Source organism: Aythya ferina, assembly GCF_964211825.1.
Source record: "Aythya ferina genome assembly, chromosome: 5".
NCBI lineage: Eukaryota > Metazoa > Chordata > Aves > Anseriformes > Anatidae > Aythya > Aythya ferina.
The window spans coordinates 64,267,820-64,291,079 of NC_140301.1; the positions used below are offsets into that span (position 1 = coordinate 64,267,820).

At 42.6% G+C, this 23,260-nt stretch overlaps 1 protein-coding gene across 3 annotated transcripts in view; it reads right to left on the bottom strand.

The window, feature by feature from the left end:
* TOGARAM1 (TOG array regulator of axonemal microtubules 1) overlaps positions 1–23,260 on the bottom strand; it is a 39,185-nt gene that overhangs the window by 12,432 nt on the left and 3,493 nt on the right. For 2 of the 3 annotated variants that reach the window (XM_084520973.1, XM_084520975.1), the window contains exons 2-12: positions 17,192–17,348; positions 15,630–15,764; positions 13,504–13,800; positions 11,875–12,140; positions 10,397–10,629; positions 8,345–8,445; positions 5,824–5,985; positions 3,648–3,746; positions 3,020–3,189; positions 828–996; positions 374–508 (exon numbers count right to left, since the gene is read on the bottom strand). In XM_084520973.1, the coding sequence (XP_084377099.1) occupies positions 374–508; positions 828–996; positions 3,020–3,189; positions 3,648–3,746; positions 5,824–5,985; positions 8,345–8,445; positions 10,397–10,629; positions 11,875–12,140; positions 13,504–13,800; positions 15,630–15,764; positions 17,192–17,348 (1,924 nt within the window). The remainder of the gene's footprint in view (positions 1–373; positions 509–827; positions 997–3,019; positions 3,190–3,647; positions 3,747–5,823; positions 5,986–8,344; positions 8,446–10,396; positions 10,630–11,874; positions 12,141–13,503; positions 13,801–15,629; positions 15,765–17,191; positions 17,349–23,260) is intronic. The other variant, XM_084520974.1, reaches the window with a different exon arrangement.

The following is a 23,260-nucleotide window of genomic DNA, read 5'->3' on the forward strand; positions in this document are numbered from 1 at the left end:
GGCGTTATTTTAAAGGCAGCTGAGTGACAAAATGTACCCAGAAATGTTTTTCTTGGAGAGAGAAGATGTTGGAAGAGAATCAATTTGTCATTAATACATTACATCATTTAAATGTCTAAGCAAAGAAAAAAAAAAGCCCCTTGTGTTGCAAACATCTTCCTAACAGATTTTAGATGAAAAATGTTTCAAGGGGGCAGTGATGAATTCAAATCCTCTTCACATCCACCCCCACAGTAGTAATTTTCCAGATCATCTCAGAAGAATCAATCATACAAATAAGTCATATTAAACCTGATTGTATTTTGGAACTGTCCTACTCTGCGTATCCATATATTTTAACAGTCTTTACATTTAATTTAATGTAACAGCTTACCAGAATCTAGCAAGGGTGAACATTTAGTTTTCTTCAAACTGGATGTTCTTTTTAATGAAGGATTCAAGGCAACATTTTCTAATGACAACGATACATTTCTTGATGACGCCAGTATATCCCCATAGAGATCTAACTCTAAAAAATAAAAGGAAATGTCCAAATTACAACAACAAATAAGAAAATAGGAAAATAACCCTAGAGTTTTCAATCCGAGTTTGTTTTATGAAATTTTTATTAATTGCAGGGTTTCAAATGTTTCCTACAAGTGCTTTACTCTCCACCATTTATTACAATGCAAATGACCAAAAATAAACTTGTGTAAAATTCATTCTAGCAATACCTTACGTCACAGTAAACAGTCATAATTTTTAGTAACTATCACAGAATTTCACTTTCAACTTCAGCAGCATTTAATAGCATTTTATTTAAGTTTATTTATTAAACTAATGCTCACTTTCTGTTGTTGTTTTCTCTGGTTCATTTAGTTTAAGTCTTTCCCAACAATTTTCTTCCTTTTCTTCAAGGTCTTTGACTTCCTGATGTTCTTTGTGATTTTGTTCTTTTCCTTCTTTTTTCTTCTGCCGCATCTTATCCTGGACAGATTTTGACAAGGCCACTTTTATCTGCAGAAAATAATGCACCCATTATGACATGCAATACAATGTAATGCATAAACTACCCAATAGCTTATTACCCAGTTCTTGGTATTCTCTAAGGTAGGCATGGACAACTTCTATTTTTGCCATCATTTTACAGAGTCAAAGAAAATTGTTCACATGAATACTAAAAGCAATCCTGAGAAGAGCTGAATGTGCTTTCTGCATGATAAGTAGCCCTATTGGCAAAGACAAGCAACATTCCATGTTTAAAGATTTAAGGGAAATCATCTTTTTTTCTCTAAAATATCTGAATAATTGGAGAATTAAGGTCTACAAGAACAGGTCTTCCATTTCTCTGGCAGCCTGGTGTAGTTTTATAAAAAATTAAGTAACAAATATACAGTCTGGGCTAGCTCACATTTAAGCATACAGACTTTTTAAAGCAACGGTCTTTAGCAGTGCTACCTGATCCTTTTCTCTTGTATGTTTAAGATGCCCATAGTTTCCCATTAAATCTTTACAACATTTAATACTTTTGAATTCGATCTCTCCAAGTATTCCTATATTAAGTGGCTAATAGAAAATGTAAATATTTTCTCATTGACTTAAAGCTTTAGTCATGTTAAAATGTTATTTTAAATGCTTTCAGACAGACTTGTGATTGTCATTTCATTTTTTAAATTTATGTCACTACTTCATTAGACAAATCTTGTTCCATGTTATAACAAATGAAACCGTTCTATGGGACAGATATCCCAGACACTGTGTTTTACAAGTCCTATTAATGGAGCTAGATTAACACTACAAATGTTCATCCAGAAAACAAGACACGATAAAACTCAGCCAGGTCCTCCTCCTACATTTCTGTGAGCTTTGGGAGTAAGAGCACAGGACATTTTCCATCTCCACTCCATCCTGCAGCCCTTCTCCCAGAGACTTCAAGTTAGTTGGGAAGCTTCTGGCACAGCAATTTGCCACTAGAGAATTTCCAGGTTGAACCAAAAGAAAAAGCAGGGAGAAGCACATTGGTGGCTACAGCCTCATTTCATACACGTGGGGAGCCTTACTGCCTACCACTGTGCACTAAAATAGATTCAGCTCAGACCGTTAGCCTACAGAATTAGGCAGGAAGTGATTTTTTTTCAGTCATTGCATCCCCAGTGGATACAGAGGTACCTACACAAAGAAGAACAGCTTCCATAAGCAAGACAAAACATTTTAAAGTCTAATTGTTAATCATTCATCCAGAATACCAAAACACAGTTAAGTGCCCTCCTCCAATCCCTTGAAAATGGGCCTTAAGCAGTTACTGAGCTGCTACAAAATATTAGTGGATCTGTACAGTGTTTAAAGAGATCCTCTTTAAAAAAAAATAGTCTAAAATATCACTGAATTACAGAAACGCTTTATGCAGTTCACTTGACTTGGTATCAACAGTATTGGTAGTTGGTGTCATTTGTAATAGCCCGTTTGAGATGTGAACACAAGTTCCCTAGTGACTGTGCCAGCCAAGAAGCTCAGATTTATTTCTGATGGCGTTACCAATCAACAGATGGCATCACACTGCACGGACATGCTGCAAGAAGTCACGTTACAGTTTTTATTTAAAATTCAATAGAAAAATAACCCTGAATGACAAGAAACGTTTTAGGTTTAATATAAAGTTCTGCAAATGTCAGAAAAAGCAAACGTGCTTTCATTGCTGTTTGCAAAATGGTTAAATAGGCAGTCAGAGCAAAAATTTGCACACAGTCAACCAGATGTTCACGAATGTGTTCTCACTGTAATCCAGATTTAGTCTTCACCACATAACGGAACTCAATCAGTAACAGGATAAAAGGATTTAGGCTGGACTAGACGATCTTAGATGTCTTTTCCAACCCGACAGATTCTATGATTTGTATTCTGCTGCACGTCACCCTAGCTATGAATTAATGCATTTTAACTGAACTCATTTACCATACCATAGAGACTGCAAAATTATATTCACCTGGATTCATACATATTAAAAGAGGAAGTGAGACAGTAAATAGTCCTGAAGTCTTACCTCTTTTTCATTTTCAGCGTGGAAATGAGAAGCACTGCTCTGCTGGATGCTTCTCCTAAAGATCCCTGAGGGTGGCTCGGTCTCCTGTTTGACAGACTGGTCGTCTCCGTTCTCTGCACATGCTATGGACTGGTTATGTGTTTGAGCAGAAGAAGGACTTCCAAAAACACCTGAAAAGCATACTGTGTTGTGCCCTTACCAAAGTAGTTATTTTTTCATCCAAACTGAGCAAAAACTAAAGCAAAACAAAATTAATTCCATTAAATAAAAACATTGCTGTTGTCCTATTAGTGCCAATTTCCCCCCAAAGGTAATCTTACCTTATTCTGCCATGTAGGATGGATGCACGTACATGAGTGCACACTAGGCTAGAAGCGAAAATTAACCCTCATAATCTGCTTCCATTCTCTCTTGTTGGAATGGAATTGCAGAACCCAGAAAAGGCAAACTTTTCAAGCATTACCCTTTTACTTCCATTTAAACTGAAGACAGTTCACAATCTCAAATGTTTTAGGGAACCTATTTCTCTTTTTTCCTCTTCAGAAAGTATATTTTCCCTCATTTTAATAATATGAGATATGGGAGATTTTTTTTATTTTTATTTTTTTTTACCAAGGATTTTACCAACCTTTACCAACGACTACAACCGCATCTTCAGACAAGACACTTGGCGAAATGAAATCTAGGTTATTCATCTGTTGAAAACCAGATGTTGACCCTGCAAAAACTAAAAAAAAAAGGAAAAAAAATCACCCACTGTACATCCAGCAGTTCACCCTTTGGTACATGTTTCATTCTTCTAAAATGTCATCATTCACTGATACCTGAATTTATCATTTTTAAGAATCAGGTTGTTCTCAAGTTACTGAAGTTAACAGGATTCACTAAACATCAGTAACCACAAAATCTTGAAAAGCATACAGTAAAAAAGATTTCTGCAATGACAAAAAGAAAACCAAAGTTTCTAAAAGGAGGTTAAATCCTTTAAATCAACTGGTTCCACTGGGGAAAACAAACAAACAAAAAGTTTGAACTCACTTATTGCTTATTGGAAGTATAGAACTGTTTCTTAATTAATTCAGCACAACTTAATCAAAACAGAATTTGCTAAAATATTTCTTTCCAAGCAGCACTTAGTGTTGTTTCCCATATAACTATCAGTTCCTCAGATTCTTCACTGAAGTGGATGGGATATTATATATACATATTTATTGGTTACACTAATTGCAAATAAAACGTGATCATTTGTGACAAACAAAGATCTCCATTTGCTTTTGCTATTTAACCTGAATAATCTGAAATTTCTAAACAGAAAAGATGGTTTAGGAAAGCTTGACTGCATTCTAGAAAGTGCACAAATAAAATGACTGGGCCACTGAAAAACCTCAGTTGAGGAACGTTCTGTTAGTGACAGCCCTACGTTACAGCCACAGCTGCTGTTACATCTCTAGCCCATGGAAGCACCGGGCACACAGAAGCTGGGACAGCCCTCTGCCAGGCAGGTGTGCAGCTCAGGCATTTATAACAGACCTTTCAAGAGTCCCACTTTCTGCCCTCATCTCAATCTTTAATTTGCCAGAAGTAATTTCAGGCAAGATTGTGACAGGTGCCTCTTTACCTTACAAATGATCTGATTCAGTGGTTTTGGAGCTCTCCTCTTTATGCTTTATGAGAAATAACATCAAGTGAAAAGGTTTCTCTCGAATGTGCTATTTTGTCCTCACACAAAGACTGTCATTGGCATCTGAATGTTCCAAGTTTTGAAAACTGTCAGAATTGGTCTTTTGGGTGTTTTCTTGAATACAATCTTGAGACTTCATAAGCTATTTTCTCTTAGACCATAACTAAAAGTGCATCAAACGCTGGATCCTCTTTGGAACCTAACCACATATCAGGACCTTCTGTCCTAAATTCGGATTCCAGCTTAAAAAATGTATGAATTTTCTTTTCACAATTGTCACTGGTTAAGCAGGTAATGACAAGAGAAAATGAAGGGGGGTGGTTTAACAAATCTGATTATATACTTTACTTGGACTGCTCAGCTTTAAATGTTTCACATAAAGTAGCACTCTGCCCTTTCTATAAAACCTTGAGAACAGACAAATCTATCTACATTTAATATTGAAAAGTGATGGAGAAAACAAAAGATCTTATAGTGACAAATACTTCATTATTCAGTGTCTATTGATACGTAGAAAATTGGCAGTTAATTTTTTATTTGCCACAGAAACATAGTTACCTGATGTCTATTTTAGCCACTGCGAGATCTGAACAAAAGGGAGCAAAACAATGTGCTCCTAAGCTTCCAAATTTTAGTTTTGATGGTCAAAAAAAAAAAAAAAAAACACACAAAACCACTGTTGCTCTATTCTAACAAGCTCATATTTGCAAAATACATCTAGTAGCTCTAGTATGTTCTGCCTATTGAAATGACACAGTTAAATGTGAAATATATTGACTTAAGTTCCTTAATTTTACCAATGAACAACAGAGCAACTTAAAAACACAAACTTTTAGAGCTCTTCATATATTAATATTGAAATAATATCTTGGCCCTTTTTTCATGGTTTGTACTCTCTCTCAATTTTCAGTTTTAATTTAACTTGCACTCTGATTTTAATTAATGACCAAAAATACCCACCAAAATCATTAGAGTAAGTATAAAAGCTAGAATACAGAAAAACACATTAAACACCTTGAAATACATTTTCTATACAGCTGTTTTGTAAAAAAGCTACACACGACCTCAGTTTTTTGCCATAAACAAGAGCTCTGATGAACAGTAATACAGCAAACTCACAAACCTTTTGAATGCTTAAAACTTCTTTGTTGTTCCATATTTTGACTTTTAAAAATACTTCGTGACCCTTCTTTTTGCTTCTTGTCCTCATAATCTCCACATCCATTGCCACAGTTCAGGCGTTGGCCAACTATGCTAACATTAGAAGTCCCTTTATCATCAAATACTAGCCATGCAAAAAGAAAAAAATCAAGTATTAAAAAAAAAGCAAACTTGAAGTATTAAAAATCTAATACTTGAAGTATTAAAAAAAAAAACCTTGAAGTATACTTCTGGTATATTACAGGATTCTCAAAAAGTTACATTTTCAGAAACTCTCAGACTTCATGCATACAGAATGAACATTTTGACAAAGATGCTCAGGCTCTGTTCATCTTTTACATGCAAAGTTTTTCAATTGCAGCTAAACCCAAGTTCCAAACCGAACTCAAAGACTGAAAAATTGTTTTTAAGTCTTTAAATCTGAACAATGAATATTAGTTAATTCATTACTGAAAGCAAAACTAAGTCATAAGTGAACTAAGTGAAAATACTAAAATACTAACTAAAACCACAAGAAATCCTTCCATTTACATATGCTAGAAGTCATGAAACACATTTTAATGTTGCAATCATTATCAGTTGAAACTGAGCATTCAGTGCATGGCTGATGCAGCTCGGTAATCCCAGCATCAGGAGTGCTCCAGGCCCCTTCCTTCACAAGGAATGGCCAGCTCTCTATGGCCAGAGTTGCTGTGGCTGGCATGGAGGCACTGATGCATTTTCCTGCTTATGCCCATCTGTCCTGAAGTCTTACCCTGGTGGCTGTCAGTGTCAACCTGACTGTGCCCACGTGAGACCAAGAGCCCTACTGAAATCCTTAGAAAGCTTTCCTCTGTTCCCTTCTTCAGCTAAGAACTTGGATTGGAACAGAGTGCTGTGTTCTGCTAGGGGATGGAAACCAAAGGGAATGTTATGTTGTGGGATCCTTGGCAGTACGGCTCTTCCAGCAAGGAGAACTATGGACTGTGCCCTAAGACCTAAGTTTGAACTAAGAAGGAAAGCTAGAAAAAAAAAAAAGAGTTAGTCTAGAGGACAGAAAACAAAAGGGAGGAATAAAAAAGGAATAATCTTCTGATACATAAAAGGTAGTTGCTTGAATTAAGAAAATAATCCAATTCTTGAAATAAAATCAAGAAGTTAAGAGATTAAATTACAGCAAGGTAGGTTTAGGTTCAGTATTAGGAAAAAAAAAATCTTTCATCTGATGAGAACAGTTAAATGCCAACCTGATTTTTAGAAATTTTCCAAGTTCCAGTGTAAAAAATTGAGCTTTTTGAGATTTGTCCTGTGAGATGGACCAAGCCCATCTATCTTCCAGTAGTGGAAGCAGAGGACTCTTCTTCACTAGTTAGCTGTACATGCGTTATGATGTTGACCTTATCAGTAAAGCATGCTGTCAGCTCTTCACAAGTGGTCCAGTGCTGTCTATTCCAGCTGATTAACTGGTTCAGTACGCAAAATAACTGTGTTGCTCATTATTTTACACCAAATGGCAATTTCTCACAGAAGCCCTTTTGTATGATGAATATCATTAACCACAATATGTATTACTGTGTACGTGCAGTGTTTGCTTTCTGGTGTAAGCTGTTACCTGACAAACCTATTTTCTAATTTATCCCGAGAAAAAGGAGTGACTTTATTTAAAATGAGGAGCAATTACTTAAATTAATGAAAAAGGATCATCAATATCAGTCATGACTATTATTCATTGATTATGATGTTTTGTGAATTCAGATGCCCTCCTGTCTCAATCACACAAAGCTTTGTAAGCTTCCTGGAAAAAATCACGGCTGCTGAGGCTGAAGGAGGGTGCATCAGAGTAGTCACAGAATCGTAGGGGTTGGAAGGAACCTCAAGAGATCATCAGGTCCAACCCTCCTGCCAAAGCAGGTTCCCTAGAGCAGGTTGCCCAGGTAGTCACTGGGAAGAAACGTCAGAAAAGAACTTTGTGGAGCTGGCTCCCACCATTCCTTTTCTCTAAGGAAATATCTCCTTCTAGTTGAACCCAAATTGATTAAACATACATAATCATAAACAATTGATTTCTGCCCATGACAGGAATCTGCAGTCACCTGTTGTTCACTATAAGCATGCAATGGAACAGCATCACTTAACTTCAATTTCCTACCAGCAAATTAACTGCTTGCCTTTTACCTTTTGACCCTCCCCACTCTTATCTGTTGGTGTCCAAGGAATTTTCAGGCAATACAATTTTGAATTTTGAAGTGCATGTACTCACAGGCAGCGTTTGCATTAACACATTTTATCTTGACGTAGTAAAGAATAAACCTTGAGCTCCTCCTTTCCTTCTATACCCCAATATAATCTCATTTTGACCAGACAGTGTCTAGTAATTACCTTTTCTTAAGTGCTTAAGGGACGCGAGCTCATTGAACAAATAAGAACACTCAAAATCAAATCAACTGACTATTCAGTCACATCACTGAAGCAGGATATACACATTCATAAGCACGGTGAAATACCTGTGCTTGAGTTATGTTCTGCCACATTTGCATCTCTATTTCTTGCTGAAGATACTCTTGCAGGCTGTGATTTACTGCCAAGCAGTGGAAAGGTGTCTGACCTGTTACAATAAAAAACACATTTTGTAAATACAATTCTACACACTAGTCAGAGCCCAACTAAGCAATACTTTGTAGCAAAAACATCAATAGATTTCAGTTTTTCCTCCCCAGTGTACCTGGAAGACAAAATATTTCCAGAATACCTCTACAAGTGCTCACACTGAGTAGAAAAAGAAAATGAAATCAGTAGAAATAATTTGATGAGCAGGTCCGTTATGAAGAACAGCCTAAAGACAACCCTTAAAAGTAAACTTTACACTAGGACTACAGTGAGCATAAATTCAAAAAGCTAAGGAATCATTTGGCCTAGGGGACTGATACTGCTGGATCCAATCTGGCAAAGAACGGCAAACAGTGACCAAAGCCACTGGCCTTTGGCTATCAGAAAGGAGCAGTTTTCAGCTCAGTTTCCAGCAGACAGATATTCACCAGGAAAATGCTGTTACCTACAGCATTATCTTCACACATTTTTCTTCAAATGATGCATTTGAATATTAAAAGTGATTCATCCGAGTACTCTGAACTGCTAAGTACTGTGCTTACCTACACAATAGTCACAGGCAAACAGCAGCTCCTCCACTTCCTGCTAGTACCGTACCGAAACGCACACAACCAGAAGCCTGGCATACTTCTGAAATACCACTAATACAAGTATCATGCTCCCACTGCTCACAGTAGTTTACCAGTGGCTAAACTGATACTTCTAAAAGCAAATACATAGAAGCAGCTTATATTTGTGTTGCCCAGCTACCCCGACTTTGTGGACAGACAATGACAATTTCCAACACTGGAAAACTAGCAGCTGAAACAAACTGTCTGAACATTTTCTGAACATTCCAAGGCTTTTCAAGTCTTCTGGGATATATTTTGTCACATCTACAAAATCATTCTTCCTGCCAGACATCACCTTTGTTACTACTTCAGAACTCCCATTTCTGTGAATCCTGTAAAACATTAAGCTTATGACTGAAAAATGAGAATGGGATGTTGTACAGAACGGGTACTTAGAGGTGTTCTAGCTAAAACTCCGCCTGGAAGAACATCACATACAGCATTTTATAGTCTTGACTTTTTATATATTCTAGCATTATCATGTGCTATTTTAAATTAAAACTGTGTTTTGGCAGTAATGCGTATAGGGAAGTTAAGTATATATAGTTTAGTTCTGAGACTGCACAGCTGTAAAAACCCTCTGATTCTGAATCATTCCAGTCTGCCTCCATCTCAATAATCTTTCTGGTTTATATATTTATTTATTTATTTTTAATTCTGTTTTATATATCCTACTTTTCCTATCCTATTCACAAAAATAAAATGTATCTTAAGATCAGAGCTACAAGTAGCTTTATCATGGGATCCTAGAGCAGAAAAGGGGGATCTGTACTGCAGACTTTAAAAAAGTCTGAGAAACTTCCCATTTCATTGTAAAATAGTTTATAAAATGGAAACAGTTCGTGATTTGAAATAGCAACAAAAACCTATACTGTTTTCCTTTTACTGAAAAACAAAACCAAAAAAACAACAAAAATGTTCCTGCTTCAATGTTCAGGCTGCAACAAGCAAACTTTATCCGTCCTCTTAACTCATTCTCCTTCTTACTCATTTGTTTAGGCTACGGTTCACATAACTTCTATGACAGGCTGAAGTCTTAATAAAATATTTACTACCGCTGCCAGGACTTCACCAACTGCACTGTATTACTGTGACTGCACCATGGAACTCTTTAAAATTAAACCCAGTACGAACCAGAATAGTATAATTAACCAGTTATTGGATAGGACAACGTATTTTTAGGTAGAAAAGTAATTCGCAGATAAAAATCAAGCTATTAAGCAAAGCAGTCTCATATAAAAAATGAATTACAGATTTCACCCCTGTTAATATTTAACTAACACCAGCAGAGACTGTGTGAGAATTTCAAAGCAGAGCTAACATACAAGTTCCACTCACATTATTCTCTTTCTCTGAGGAACCGTGGATATAGGAGACGTCAGAGACTCCTGGCTGTAGACTCCGCTTTCGCTACAGGAGCCCACACTTGGCGAGGAAGCATGGGAAGGGGAATCCCCAGACAGGTCGAGTTTAAGAGCAGAATCGGGACTTTCAAGATCTGAAATGCCGCTGGTTAGCTTTGCCCTCTTCTTAGCTGCACTATTTCGTAGAGATCTAAGTGAACTTTGCATCTAAATGGGATTAAAAAAAGAGTTTTTAATCACTGCATAGGGAAAGAGCTTTTTTAAGCAAAAAAGAAGCATGGTTCTGAATGTCAATTCACGTCTACAGTAGTTCATTGCACATGAGCCCTAGTGGGCAATGTGACTGAAGATTCAGATATGTTATGCGGTGTTGTAAAGATCCCTTTCATTGTTTTACTTCCCAAGATTTGGTATTTTTCAACCATCAGACACCCGAGCAGCAGAGGGAGCTACAGGATGCCTTAGCAGTACTGGGCACAGCGGCAGGGATCAGCACCAGCTCCCTGCATACACGAGGGGGTCACTGGGATCACTGAACAGCCCACGGGGCTGGGAACGGCGGTGTGGGACACGCAGCTCTGCTCACTGCAGACTATTTAACAGACCAGTACAGGGAAATGCGGGGGTGAGCCTCTTTAACAAGCCTCATGGGTCATGTAAGGAAAAGGGTTTTGAAGGTATTAAATATCTCAGGTATTTACTAAGTCACCACTTGACTGGCACACTCGGAACACTGCCACTGAATACGCGTCGGGCACAAATTATTACCAGCAGGTTTCCTCTGACAGGAGGACCTTTTGAGCCTAATGCCAGATGTGTCTGTGCTGTGCAACACAGAGGCAGGTGGCATCACGTTCATCCAGCTTCACATCAGTTTTTCTCATTTTACACCAGGAAAAATTAACTGAATTCTAAGAGAGCTGAGACATGCTGCGTATCAAAGACAGCCCCCTTAATCAACTCGGGAGGCTGACGAAACTCCGAGTCCAAAGAACCCTTCAGCAATGAAGTTATTAGTTCTAACAGGTGAAAGGATTATTATTTAAAGCTGAGGTGAAATTTAAAATTAACTCAAGGTAATGAGAATAAAAGCCGTGCAAAGGCCTGCAGTTCTGTCTCAGTACTGCAATAACTGAAAGCGTTATGATCTGGCTCAGAGGAAAACAAGTGAAATTAAGATGCCTGGAACAAAGACAGGACTTGGGCTTCAGCTGGTACTTTAAAGTACCGTGGGCTTTAGTTAGTGGGCTGTAGGTGTTGGGCTTTAGTTAGTGTCTGTTGAGAACTCAACAGTATCTCTCTAAAGACCTGCTGCACTGATCACAGTGTCAAAAATTTAATTCGGAAATGTTTAGTATTTTCTGGCACTTGTTTAAAAAAAAAAAAAAAAAAAAAAAAAAGAGTTTATAATCTATCAGTTGGAAAAGTGTGTCAAAACACATTTAAACAAACCTCTTCTTGGTCCACTTCCTCGCCATCAAGAGTTAGCTCTGAAAGATCAGCTGCAAGCTTCCTGCCCACTCCGTTCACCCACGTGTCCTCACACTCCTCGTTTTTCCACTTTGTCACACTTAACTCGATCTTATCGGGCAGCGGGCTGGCGAGCCGCGGTATGGGGGGCACGGGTCTGGTCCCATTCAGGCCTCTGCGGGAAGCTGGGTGTCTCACCAAGGCGGGCTTCAGCTGCAGAGGGGAGTGTTTCTCCTGCGAATCGTCCCCTGAATAAGACAGAAGCAGGCGTCAGTCCTCTGGAGAGACGGCAGGAGCACAGCACTGACCACAATACACTTCGTGCCTCATTTCTTTGTGGGACAGGGAAACACCTTTGAAAACGAGGTGAGCTATGTTAAAAAACATACTAATGCACTTAATTGAATTTACTACTATAAATACATTTCAAGAATATTCAGTTTGGCTGAGCGTGTGTGAATTTTTACAACAACAAGAACACAAAACCAGCCATGTGAGTCAGACAACAAACTTGTCCCCTAACGAGGTGAGAAACGGACACCCAGGAGCATTTGGACAGAATCTGGGGACATGCAGAGGCTGGACACGAGCTGACATGCTGTCCTGGTTCATACATCCACTTCCTTTACCAATAAATTCTTAGTTTTGGCTTCTACTGCAGCCTGCAGTCATCAGTTCCACAATGAGCATTAAAAAAGTACTTTCTTGTATTTAAAACTTGATGTCACTGAACCCCCTTTACGTATGCATCTATACCTGTATTCACGTGTATGCATAAATACACACATACACACACGAAAATATATTTCTCACACAAACTAAATATTGATTCCCTGCCCAACTTTATTTTTATAACATCCATAATTTGAAAAACTGTCAACATTGCTCTAATCAGCTAAATTATTTAAGTACTTGTAACTAAATGAGCTTAAAACTATTTCAGTAACTGATGTGTACGTGAGGTCTTCAAAGACGGAAGAAATCAGACCACAAACAGCAGCCTCTGCCATTAGCTGTCAGTGTAAATTGGGATGAAATCAGCACAGACTCCACTAGCTGGAGATGTAGCTGCTTGTAGCCAGAATTTAAAGAGCTATTCCAAGTACTAGAAATTTGAGACATCAGTTCCCAAATGCATAAGAAAAGGTAAATCGGCAAAATGCAATGAGCAGTATTTTCTTGTACACGTATTATTCTGAGCATTAAAAGTAGCAGGCCTTCCTGCATGGGTTTTCCTTAAAAGTGCTAGATTTTGGGATCCGTTTTTCTTTTAGTTTGATGGTAAGTTTTTCACTGATGATGTCAGTGAACAGGAATATTCCTGTTTTCCTAATAGGAAAAGCAGAGCTGTTGCATATTTTTTATCCCACAGACTTAAAAGACAAAAGGAATGAAACATTTCAGTACTTCAAACTACCAATATGCAAAGATGCTGCTTTTAAAAAGAAGCCTCCAGTGATATGACTAGACTAGAGCAGGTAGAAAACGTTTCTAATTACATTCGGGGTGTTGCATGAGTCCCAATTTACCTGTAGGCTTTCTGACTACTGCTGGAAGTCACTCAACATGCAAACCTGCAATCCATTCTCAACATATTGGCAGCATTCCTACCTGTATTGTCTCCGGACTTTTGACTACGAAGGTGCTTCTGAGAACTAGGCTTCGGCAGTCCTTCAAAGCTTTTGAGAGGCCAGGAGTTTGAGAAGTTCATGGTATTATCTTCTGACTTCTTTGGAGAGTCAGCTGGCGAGGAGACGTGCTTGGGGCTGGTCCTGGGAGATGACAGAGGGTAGGACGGCAGAAGGAAGGCCCCCTGGCTCGCATTAGGACCTTGGAAGGACAACGTGTGTTCTGCTTGATTGCAAAAACTTCTCTGGGTCTTGCTGGAAAAATTTAGGCTGGCACAGACTGAGCAAAGAAAAAGAGAGTGGTATTTGAGGTAATTGCCCTCTTTGACAGATGTTACAATAGTAATTTATAATGCAATAATACACTCTGCACAATCAGAATTGAACGTCAGCATTTTACCCAAGCAGTCATGCACAAATCAGCTAACTTAATGCTGCAATTTGCATCCTCCCTCAAAATATCAATTTCCTTCTTTCTGCATTTGATCAACCAAGTTTGAGCCTAAGCTGCTTTGCAGGCATGTTTTACTAATTATATTTTTAAAAAAGAATCATTCAAGATGACAGAACGCAGCCCTGCTGCTTGCTGCTCTGTATCGCAAGTCTGCATTGCATAAAATTTACAAACACAGCTTTCAAAATCCAGTGATACAGGAGCACAAATAAACACAGATGTTATAAATGTTACTTCTTTTAAAATAAAACCCCAAAATTACATTTCCTGGAAATCAGTAGATCAAAATGGAAAAATGAAGGTAGATTTAGAACTAGGCTGTTTTAATTCTTTTCCATGAAATGCAAATACCTCAAAAATACCAGGAACAGAACTGTTCCCACATACACTCATGCTTTTACCCATGGCAAATGAGTAAGAGAACAAGTTTTAACAATGCTCCTGACAGCTTCTGAAAGGCTCATTTTAAGCTGGACAATTCCAGCAACCTTACCAAGAGCACGGCCCCACAAACAAGAATGGGAAAGCACAGCCCAAGAGAGAGAGCAAGTGATGGTGAGTTTGGTTTGGGGAACCTGTTAATGATCTGCGCCACTCCGCAGACCATTCAATTATGCCTTTAGTTATTGTTACAGCACAAAGATCTCATTTACAAATCAGACAGCTCCAAGGTCTCTGTCTTCTGCGCCTGCTGCTTCCCCAGGCTGGGGCATCCCGGCACTCCCTGGCTATCCCAGGGCAGTGACACTGCGAAAACCAAGCCCGGTGTGGGTGGAGAAAGGCTCAGGTGACAATAACTGCTGGCACAGGATCTGCTTGCAGAGAATAAATCAGCAAGTACGTCGAAGTACTTGACAGCCTTGTGAGGACTGAGGGGAAGAGAACAGAAGATCGGCCCTGTAGTTAGAGGCAAGCAGCACACAGAAATTTTCTCCTGTCTTTCCATAGGCATTGTAAGAACACAGCATGCAGAGCCCGTAAGCGGTGAGCAGTAACCTCAATGAATGAAGCTCCTGCACGTCCTGCAGGAAGGCTGCCAGCCTGTCGCTCATCCAGCAGCCGGAGCCAGACAGCCCGACCCCTCCGAGCAGCTTTGCCCACAGTTTGGTACCTCTGCCACCCATTCCTCCGGACAGTGAGGCTATTCCTTCACGAAGCACTCACCTGGTCTTTTTACTGTTATTACTACTTATGAACAGCCGTTTTTCTGCATGTTGCAGGTCCTGACTCACCCCAGCCTACACCTGCAGGGTTGCGGCACACTCCTGAAACTAGCAGCAAGAATGGCCTGACGTGGCACTGCCCTGCAAACCTGCCCAGTAAAACTGCCCAGAGCCCACCAGGCAGGTGCCAGCTAACTGAGGGCTTCGGGGGCAATCAGAGCAATGACAGTGAGAATTTATATATATATAAATTTTCCCAAAAAGTTCGGTTTCTGTTACAGTACCACATTTTATCTAGCACAGTGACACCGTCCAGGTATCAAAGGGTTGCAAATGACCACAAATGAAAACCACCTCACAGGAGCAAGGCACAAATGTGTTTGCGTAGGGACAGAACAACATTTTGATAATTGTTTTTATTTCTTAAGGCAGCACAGAAGAGACATTTCCCAAGTGACATGCACTGACTTATGACAGTTAAAATCCATATACCTTTGTCCTGCTGACCGTTATTTAATCCTAAAAACTGTAAATCAGAGTCCACACTACCACTCTTCCCACGTGTCTGTGTGCATCCAAGTGTTCCACATTTCCCTGAAATATGCGGCTGGTGAGAGCCCATAGCACCTTTCAAAAGAAAGACACAAAAAACTAGATAAATACTTTACATGCAGTGTTTAACAAAACATGTACAGCAATATGTAACGGGGAAGGAAGACACTGTCTAACTTGCAGTGTAAAACCTAACTAGTCACTGAGTTCTGAACTGAGAAGTTCCTAAGCAACCCCATAATGCTGCTCAGAGGCACAAACAAGAAGAATGGCTGGCTGTCCTTCAGGGCACTCCTCCAACTCGGAGAGCTGGAGGGGCTCACAAACAAACAAACAAACAAACAGACAAACAAACACAGAACAATCACCTCTTTAAATATGTGACAACAGAGGGAGGACAATACCTTAACCCCCCAAAATACAGAGAATTTCTTTAGTGTGATACCACCCCTTGCAGAACACGTGAGTGAACTTTGCATTCCACACACGTCAGCGCTCCTCAAACAACGCTGGGCATATAACCTAGTGCCAAGGGAAGGGAATAAATCAGGTCTGGTCTTGCCCAGCCTCTTCATATGCCTTCGGCTATCAAAATACAAATCACTGCTAAGCATGAATTAAGTGTAGCACTACACCTACAGTCTTCTACAGAGCTGTGTTTCAATACCATGACACTTTATATCCTTTAAAACCACCTTCAAAGCTCACTCCTCAGACAGCTCTCTACCTTAGCTGTTTACACAATCAAAAACAAAACAAAACAAAAACAACAGAAAAGTAAATCTATGTTAGATATGAACTGCTCAGGTCTTCTGAAGAGCCTACCACACACATAAGTATGACCTTCTGAACATGTTGTCTGGTTTGTGGTTTGGTGTTTAATATCCTACACTCACTGTCAACTGATTCTTGATCAGTGCTACTCTAGCCAACAGTGCATTCTTGATGAAAAGTTGGTAAAATTCTGTCTCTTTGTGATTTCTTCTTTATCTGTGATTCAAATTGTATTTTACAGTGTGAAAAAAAACAGACTGAATTACTGTGTTGCTGATGTAAATGACACTTTTTCCTCATTTTGCAAGAGCAGTGGGAAGCTCTCTGTTCCAGGGATCTCCCAAGCCCTCTTGTTCAGCACGTCTGGTCACAAAACCACACCACTGCTGTCTGGTCTCACTGTGCAATAACGCAGTGCCACCTGCGGAAGAGGCTGGCCCATGAACTCTGCCAGAGGCACGTAACCTAGCACAGCTCTGTGCACAGCAGGCCTGCTGTCAGGGGCAGCGCGCTTCTTCATCAGCACGAGAGGGGCTTCTGCAGCTTGCTGCAGCTGGAGGCAGAGCCCTGTGCCTGCTACTCCATTCTTCAGAGTAAATGAAAATAAATAACGAACCCACTGATCAGCAGATGGTTAACCATATCATGAAGCTATAAATTTGTGCTCAGGTTCTTCCAGATCCGTTTTGTAAGTGGCAGACCAAGCATGCATCTCTGTCAGTACTTACCGGCACAAACAGCAGAATGCTCAGAGTTAAAATCTACGCTGTTCTGAAACAAATTCCTCGGCGGCCTTTTTCTACTAAAAAATAACTCCTCACTGCCTGGCGTTCCTTGAGAGGGCCTCAGCTTTGGAGAATGAAGGAAGTCACTGGATGGAGGGAACTGCGGGAGAAAGGAAAATAAAGAAACAAAGCTGTGTGAACAGGCGTCTGGCTCTGCCCTCCACAGACAGAACTGCTCCCACCGCCCCCCAGCCAAGCCCCCCACTCGCTCTGCCTGTGCTGGGGGCTGCGGCCCCACCAGGGGCCGAGCTGAGAGCCCCCGGGCAGAAGGGGCCTCGGGTGCCTGCCCAGCCCCACTGCCCTGCACACACGTGCCGAAGGTCACCGCAATGCCCTGTGCCCACCTCGTGCAGCCCCAGTGCTCAGGCCGGGCACCCCGAGGCCAAACACTCAGCTCCGGAGCCTCGGCTGCTGGCTAAATGTGGCTTGAGGCCCCGTTTCAGAGCCAAAGCAGGTCAGTGACAGACGTAGCCCAGATGGCAAAGGCTGTCTGAGCTACAGCCGTGTACATCCACCCAGACCTGCTGGATTTACAAACATAAGTCTATACCAAAAAATGTACACTAAGCACACAGAAACAATGACAGCAAAATAAAATGGGGAAGAAAAAAAAGAGTGAGAAATAACCACCTAAACCCAAAACGTTACCTAAGTTTAAAAAAAAGAGTGTCCAATTCCGTCTGCACTCATTAAACAGCCCCACCTAGCCCTTTAATAAAGATAGAAAAGATGCGCAGCCTCTCCCTGTCATGGAACCAAACACGAAGCAGCACGGCCAAGCCAACAGCTCAAAAATCCAGGCCACTCGCACAGAAAGGCTGGCAGAATTGTTTATAAAACTCCGAAGTTGGCCTTGAGCCCAGGGCCCAGCCATACGAACCACCAGGGCTGCTCTGCTAACACAAGGCAGCTCATTTTTAAATGCAAAGCATTCGGATGAACATTTTCTTTCCCCAGCCATCCCGTACTTGAAGTGTTTGAAAGCCTTCAGTCAGCTTCCAGCTCTCACTCCAATACAGGCTGACACTTCACACTCAAGAAAAAAACGGAAAAAAAAGAGTTAACAAATATAAAGTTTTTGGTTTCCATTAAGCTATGTAACTTTTTAAATAGGCAAGGGCTGTCTGAGCTGTGCAAGAAGCACGCTTCAGGTTCAGTCTGAAGGCTGCACTGAGTGGTATCAGCACCCTGCAATCAGAACCAGTTATAGTTAAAGGAAAACTGAGTAATGTACTTAGGAAAGAAAAGATCAAGCTTTGAAGGCTTCTTGTTCTCTGCTTTAATTATTAAAATCGGTAATTAAAATCATCTCCGGGCTATATTAACTCCGTTCTCCCCTTTCGCAGCCAAGGCTCCAGAGGTCAGACCAGAAATCTGAACCAAAAGGAAATATTTATCCAGGATCAGCCAGCACAGCGTCACGGAAAGCCTGACGCCCCGCTCAATATTCCCTCTGTGCGAACGGGGACGCTGCAGTCTAGCACAGACGTGCTGCATTCACTTAAAAAAAAAATAAAAAAAAGTGCTCTTTTTAGATTTTACTGAAGGTCTCAGTTCACCCTAAAGACGGTTTCTGAGACCGGGGACTCAGCACAAGATCTCTCCCTAGGAAGCTGTGACTGCCGACCAGCCCCTGAGCGCTCGGCTCGCAGCCTGGCCCCGCCAGCTGCCTGCACTGCAGCGTCCCACGAACCCATCCCTGAGGGGCTCAGCCGGGCTCCCGACAGGGCCAGCAGGGCCACCAGCACCCTATGGGGCCACCCACACCCCGCAGGGCCCCCAGCACCCCACAGAGCCCTGCCAGGAGCAGCAGGCAGCTGTGAGTGCTGCAGGCATGCTGGGGGACCCCGAGGAGCTGCCCAGGTCACCGCATCCTGAGTGAAAAGGCTCCGTCAGCCCCGCAGCAGCTGTTCCAATTTCAGCTTAAAAATTAATTTCATAATGTGCTTAATATTGCCATGGGGTTTCACAAAAGCATGGCAAAGTAAAACAGGGCCAGGCACAGCACTTGAGGAGGCAGGGTGATGACACGAGCAGAGTGGCTGTGAGTGTGCTCTAACTGTACATAATGACAGCATTTGCTGTGTCACACAATATCCTAAAAATAGATTTTTTATGGTGATGGAACATAGACAAAAATCTCTGAATTTCAACAAAATCACAAAAAAGCCCAAAGAAATCAATTCTCCACCCCCTACCAATGAGATTCCTCTTGAAAGCAGGACTCCACAACCCAAACTTTTAGGTTACTTATTCCTAATTCTGCTCCCTCTCATAGTGCCTCCTCCCTTACAACCAGAAAAAGTAACTCGCACACGGTACCTGTTAGCAGTGAATAAATAAGCAAAGCAGCAATTTGGCTGTATTTCCAGCCTGCTCTTTAAATCCCTGAGCAGCTCACAAAGCCCAGCTGTTCGTCTCCGTGCTGGCTGCCAAGGCGCACGGCCGCGGGGACACCGCTCCCCAGCTCCAGCAGCAGCACTGATCCTGGGAGGTCTTTGTGGTTAAAAAATAGGCAAAAATCCGGTGTTGGTGACAGAACGGCATGCCCTGACCTATTGTAATGCACTGCAGGGCCATCGGCACAGCGACTCGGTGTCTCTGGTCCCTTGCCAGGCAGCCCCACCGAAACGCTCAGAAGCTGAAAACTTTTGATCTCACCGTCCGCCCTCACACGGTGCTGACGCAGGCCTGAGCATTCCAGTTGGGTTTCTGAGGTTGGACTCGCACGTGGAATGCTGAGGGAAGTAAAAGCTCAGCTGGAAGCTCGCAGTGAGGGAAGGCTCCGGCAGCCGAGGCACTGAAGGGGTCGGCCTGGGCCCCGCTTGCAATGGGAGAGCGCAGCCGGGTCCCAGCCGGAGGGACGAGCCTCGGTCAGACCACGGCCAGAAATGCAAACAGGAACCAAGTCCTGACGGCTGGACGCACACCAAGGGCAATCACAGCAAGAGGATGCACTAACAGGAGCACGAGTGTACAGCAGTGCTTCTCCAAAATGCTCCCCCAGCCCCCAGAAAAAACGCGGCTCACCTCCCAGAGGCTGACACCTCCGGCAAAACCCCCCGCGGACAGCCAAACCTGCAGCTACACGAGAACAGCTCAGGGGTGGTTCACACCATGGCATAAAACCTCAGCAAAGCGTTCGGATGCTGTTGGTGCCCCACCCGAGGGCACTGCTGTCAGCTGCGGGCACGGTGACCCGCAGCAGATATTTTTTAGGAATCTTAGATATTATTTAGATATATTATTGAGATAGCAGGTAGGTTTTACAGGGAAAAACTGCAAGGGAGCTTTTCTCCTGTGGTAATTCCGCATTACACGCAGCACACTTGGTCTGCAAGGCAGGCAGGAGCAGGCAGCGACCAGACACTGCCGAGGACCCCCCAGCGCAGCGTTCGCTCCCTTGGGGCAGCAAGTTTCATTCCTGCTGTCAGCAGGGCTGTCGCTTTTAGTTTATAAATAGCACTTTGTACCTTAAACCTAAAGAGTGTTTCTGTTCTGATAATTTGCTTAAACTGGAATTATAAAAGATTCGAGTTTAAAAGGGAATAGAGGGCCTGCCGACGCCACCCAGACCTCACGTGTGTGACCTCCCAGGAATGGCATGAGGAGTTGGGAAACGATTTGTGAATGTATCATGTGTTGTTACAGCGGGTTAATTTCCATTTCTTAAAGCCAGCACCCAGAAGCCCAGTTAGCAGATCGTGCTGAGTCCCACAGAAAACAACCTGAACATTTCCCTCAGGGTAGGCTCTGGCTTGCCGCAGCCTGGAATTGTTTACAGCTCCCGGAGACCACGGAATTGCAGCAGACGTAACGCACCGGCACCTCCAGAGAGAGAACGTTCACCTGGACAGACCCAGAGACCGTTACCCACGGGATTTACAGATCACATCCATCCTCCCGAGCCTGGCTCTGCCTGTTCGCAATTCGAAAGGAACAGGACCCTTCTGAAGTACGAAGGAAACAATCCATGGGGCTAAGCTCTTTATTACTGCCCTGTTTTGCCAAACATTTTCCATCTCTGGCAAACAAAAAGTGCTCCACTGCTGCTGTCACAGGGCTCCTGTAGGTGTATGCTGCAGAAGCTAAAATCAGAGGTGCTAAAAACAAAAACAAACCAGATAGAGCTTTATTGATTTAGCTGGAACCAGAGAGGCTTCAGCCTGCTGACGTGAGCTGCGTGGTGCCAGCAATGAGCTCTGCCCAACGTGAGCACCAGGAGCTCAGGGGCCGCCCAAAAGCTGGGCTGAGGAGCAGGTAGAGTTGAAGAGCCCGGTCTGGGCCACAGCTGTGACAGATGTGTGCAGCTGCCAGGACTGAGAAACAGAAACACAGGTAATTATGCTTCAGTTGATGAACTTGGGTTTTGCTCTGGGAGAGAAAGGAAAACAAAAAGCTGGGGTTGCAGGAGCAGCGATTCGGCTGTCAGCCTTACGCCCAACACACGAAGCACCAAGGCGCGCAGTCAGGCTGTGCAGCCACAGGGCAGCAGCTGTCACGGCACGAGGCTCACAGACTGAACAGACCGGTACACATGCTTTACTCAGTGCCCTTTTTACCAGCGGGGTGGCGTGTCCCCCGGCAGCGTCACCTTCTGTAAGTGCGTCCCACGGCCAGGCACCGTGCGGCACAGCTCCCAGCAGGCTCCCAGGAAGGCCCCGTGGCCCTGAGCTATCCCATTTTGCTGTGCTGTTCTGCCGCAGGCCAGGAGCAGGCTCCCCTCCCCTCTCCTCCCCTCTCAGCACAGAACCAGGGCATTCCCCGAGGCTGAGGTGCCGGCAGCTGAAGCGTCTGAGGCTCCCGAGCTGCTTGCTGCCAGCTTGTAATGCTGCACAGAGCTGCAGCCTCGTGCAAATTCAGCAGCGAGAAGCCCTGCTCTTGCACCTCTGGTGTTAAATAACCCCTGCTAGCTTGTGGTGCCCCAGCTGGCGATCCCGACAGGCTGTGTCACTGTGCTCACACCTCAGCCCCGCACAGCACGGAGCCGTGCAGGAGAGCTGCAAGCCCTGAGGGGCTGTGTGTGCAGCACGCCGCGGTCAGACTGGCCGTGTGAATCCTGCTAGCATCACTGACCCCCCAAGTTCACAGCGGGCATGAAACAAACGCACTGTCAGAGCACTTCCGAGGTTGCAGGGCAGCGTTTCACCCAGTTAACATCACCCACGGAAGCCGTGTGTAGACACAGTGGCAGAGGCAGTGTGCTTTATCTACCTCACATGCCCAGTACACATTAACCTACACGTTTAACTCCCTATCTTATCTGATCAGCAAAGTCTAGACGTGGCCTTGGACAATCACAGCGTCACCTGACTTTAAAAATACAAGTAGAAAAAGAGCTTTAAAGATTAAGCTAATTTCATGCATTCTTTCAGCCACAGAATGACTCCAGAAGTTAATTTTTAAACAAATTCATCTCAAAGGAATGTCCGAATTAATAATTAATTTTTTTTTTTTTTTACATTTACTTGAACAAGTACGCACATTTTATGCATGACATACCATACTAAAAGCAGGCAGTAACGAAGAGACACGGGGCTGCCTTTCTATCTCTTTGCTCATTAAATGCCCTGGGGTAAAGGACTTTATTTATACAGCTTTTGCAATCTCTCTCAGTTAAAGAGGAAAATCTTCAAGTACAGGAAACACTGCCCAAGTTCTCCGGTCCCAGTGTGGCTTAGGGGAAAGCACAGCTCACCTATTTGTACGCAGAGACACATGCCGTGGGACAAACGTCATTTTGTGGCACGGGCGTACATAAACAAGCACCGTCAAGAAGCCAGCAAATACTGCAGGAAAGTATCAGAAAGCCAGATGAGGTGATGGTCCCCTGCCCTGGAGAGTTTCACAATCCATTCAGACAGGTTAACAGCAGGGTCAGATTGGTAAATGATCGGGATGTGAAGATGGGGAAACAAAGCCGTGAACCTGCAGCGATCAGAGAAGTATTGCAGTGCTGACACCACGGTGTTCTTTAAGCTCCCATTAGAGGAAATGCAGATTGAGCCACTC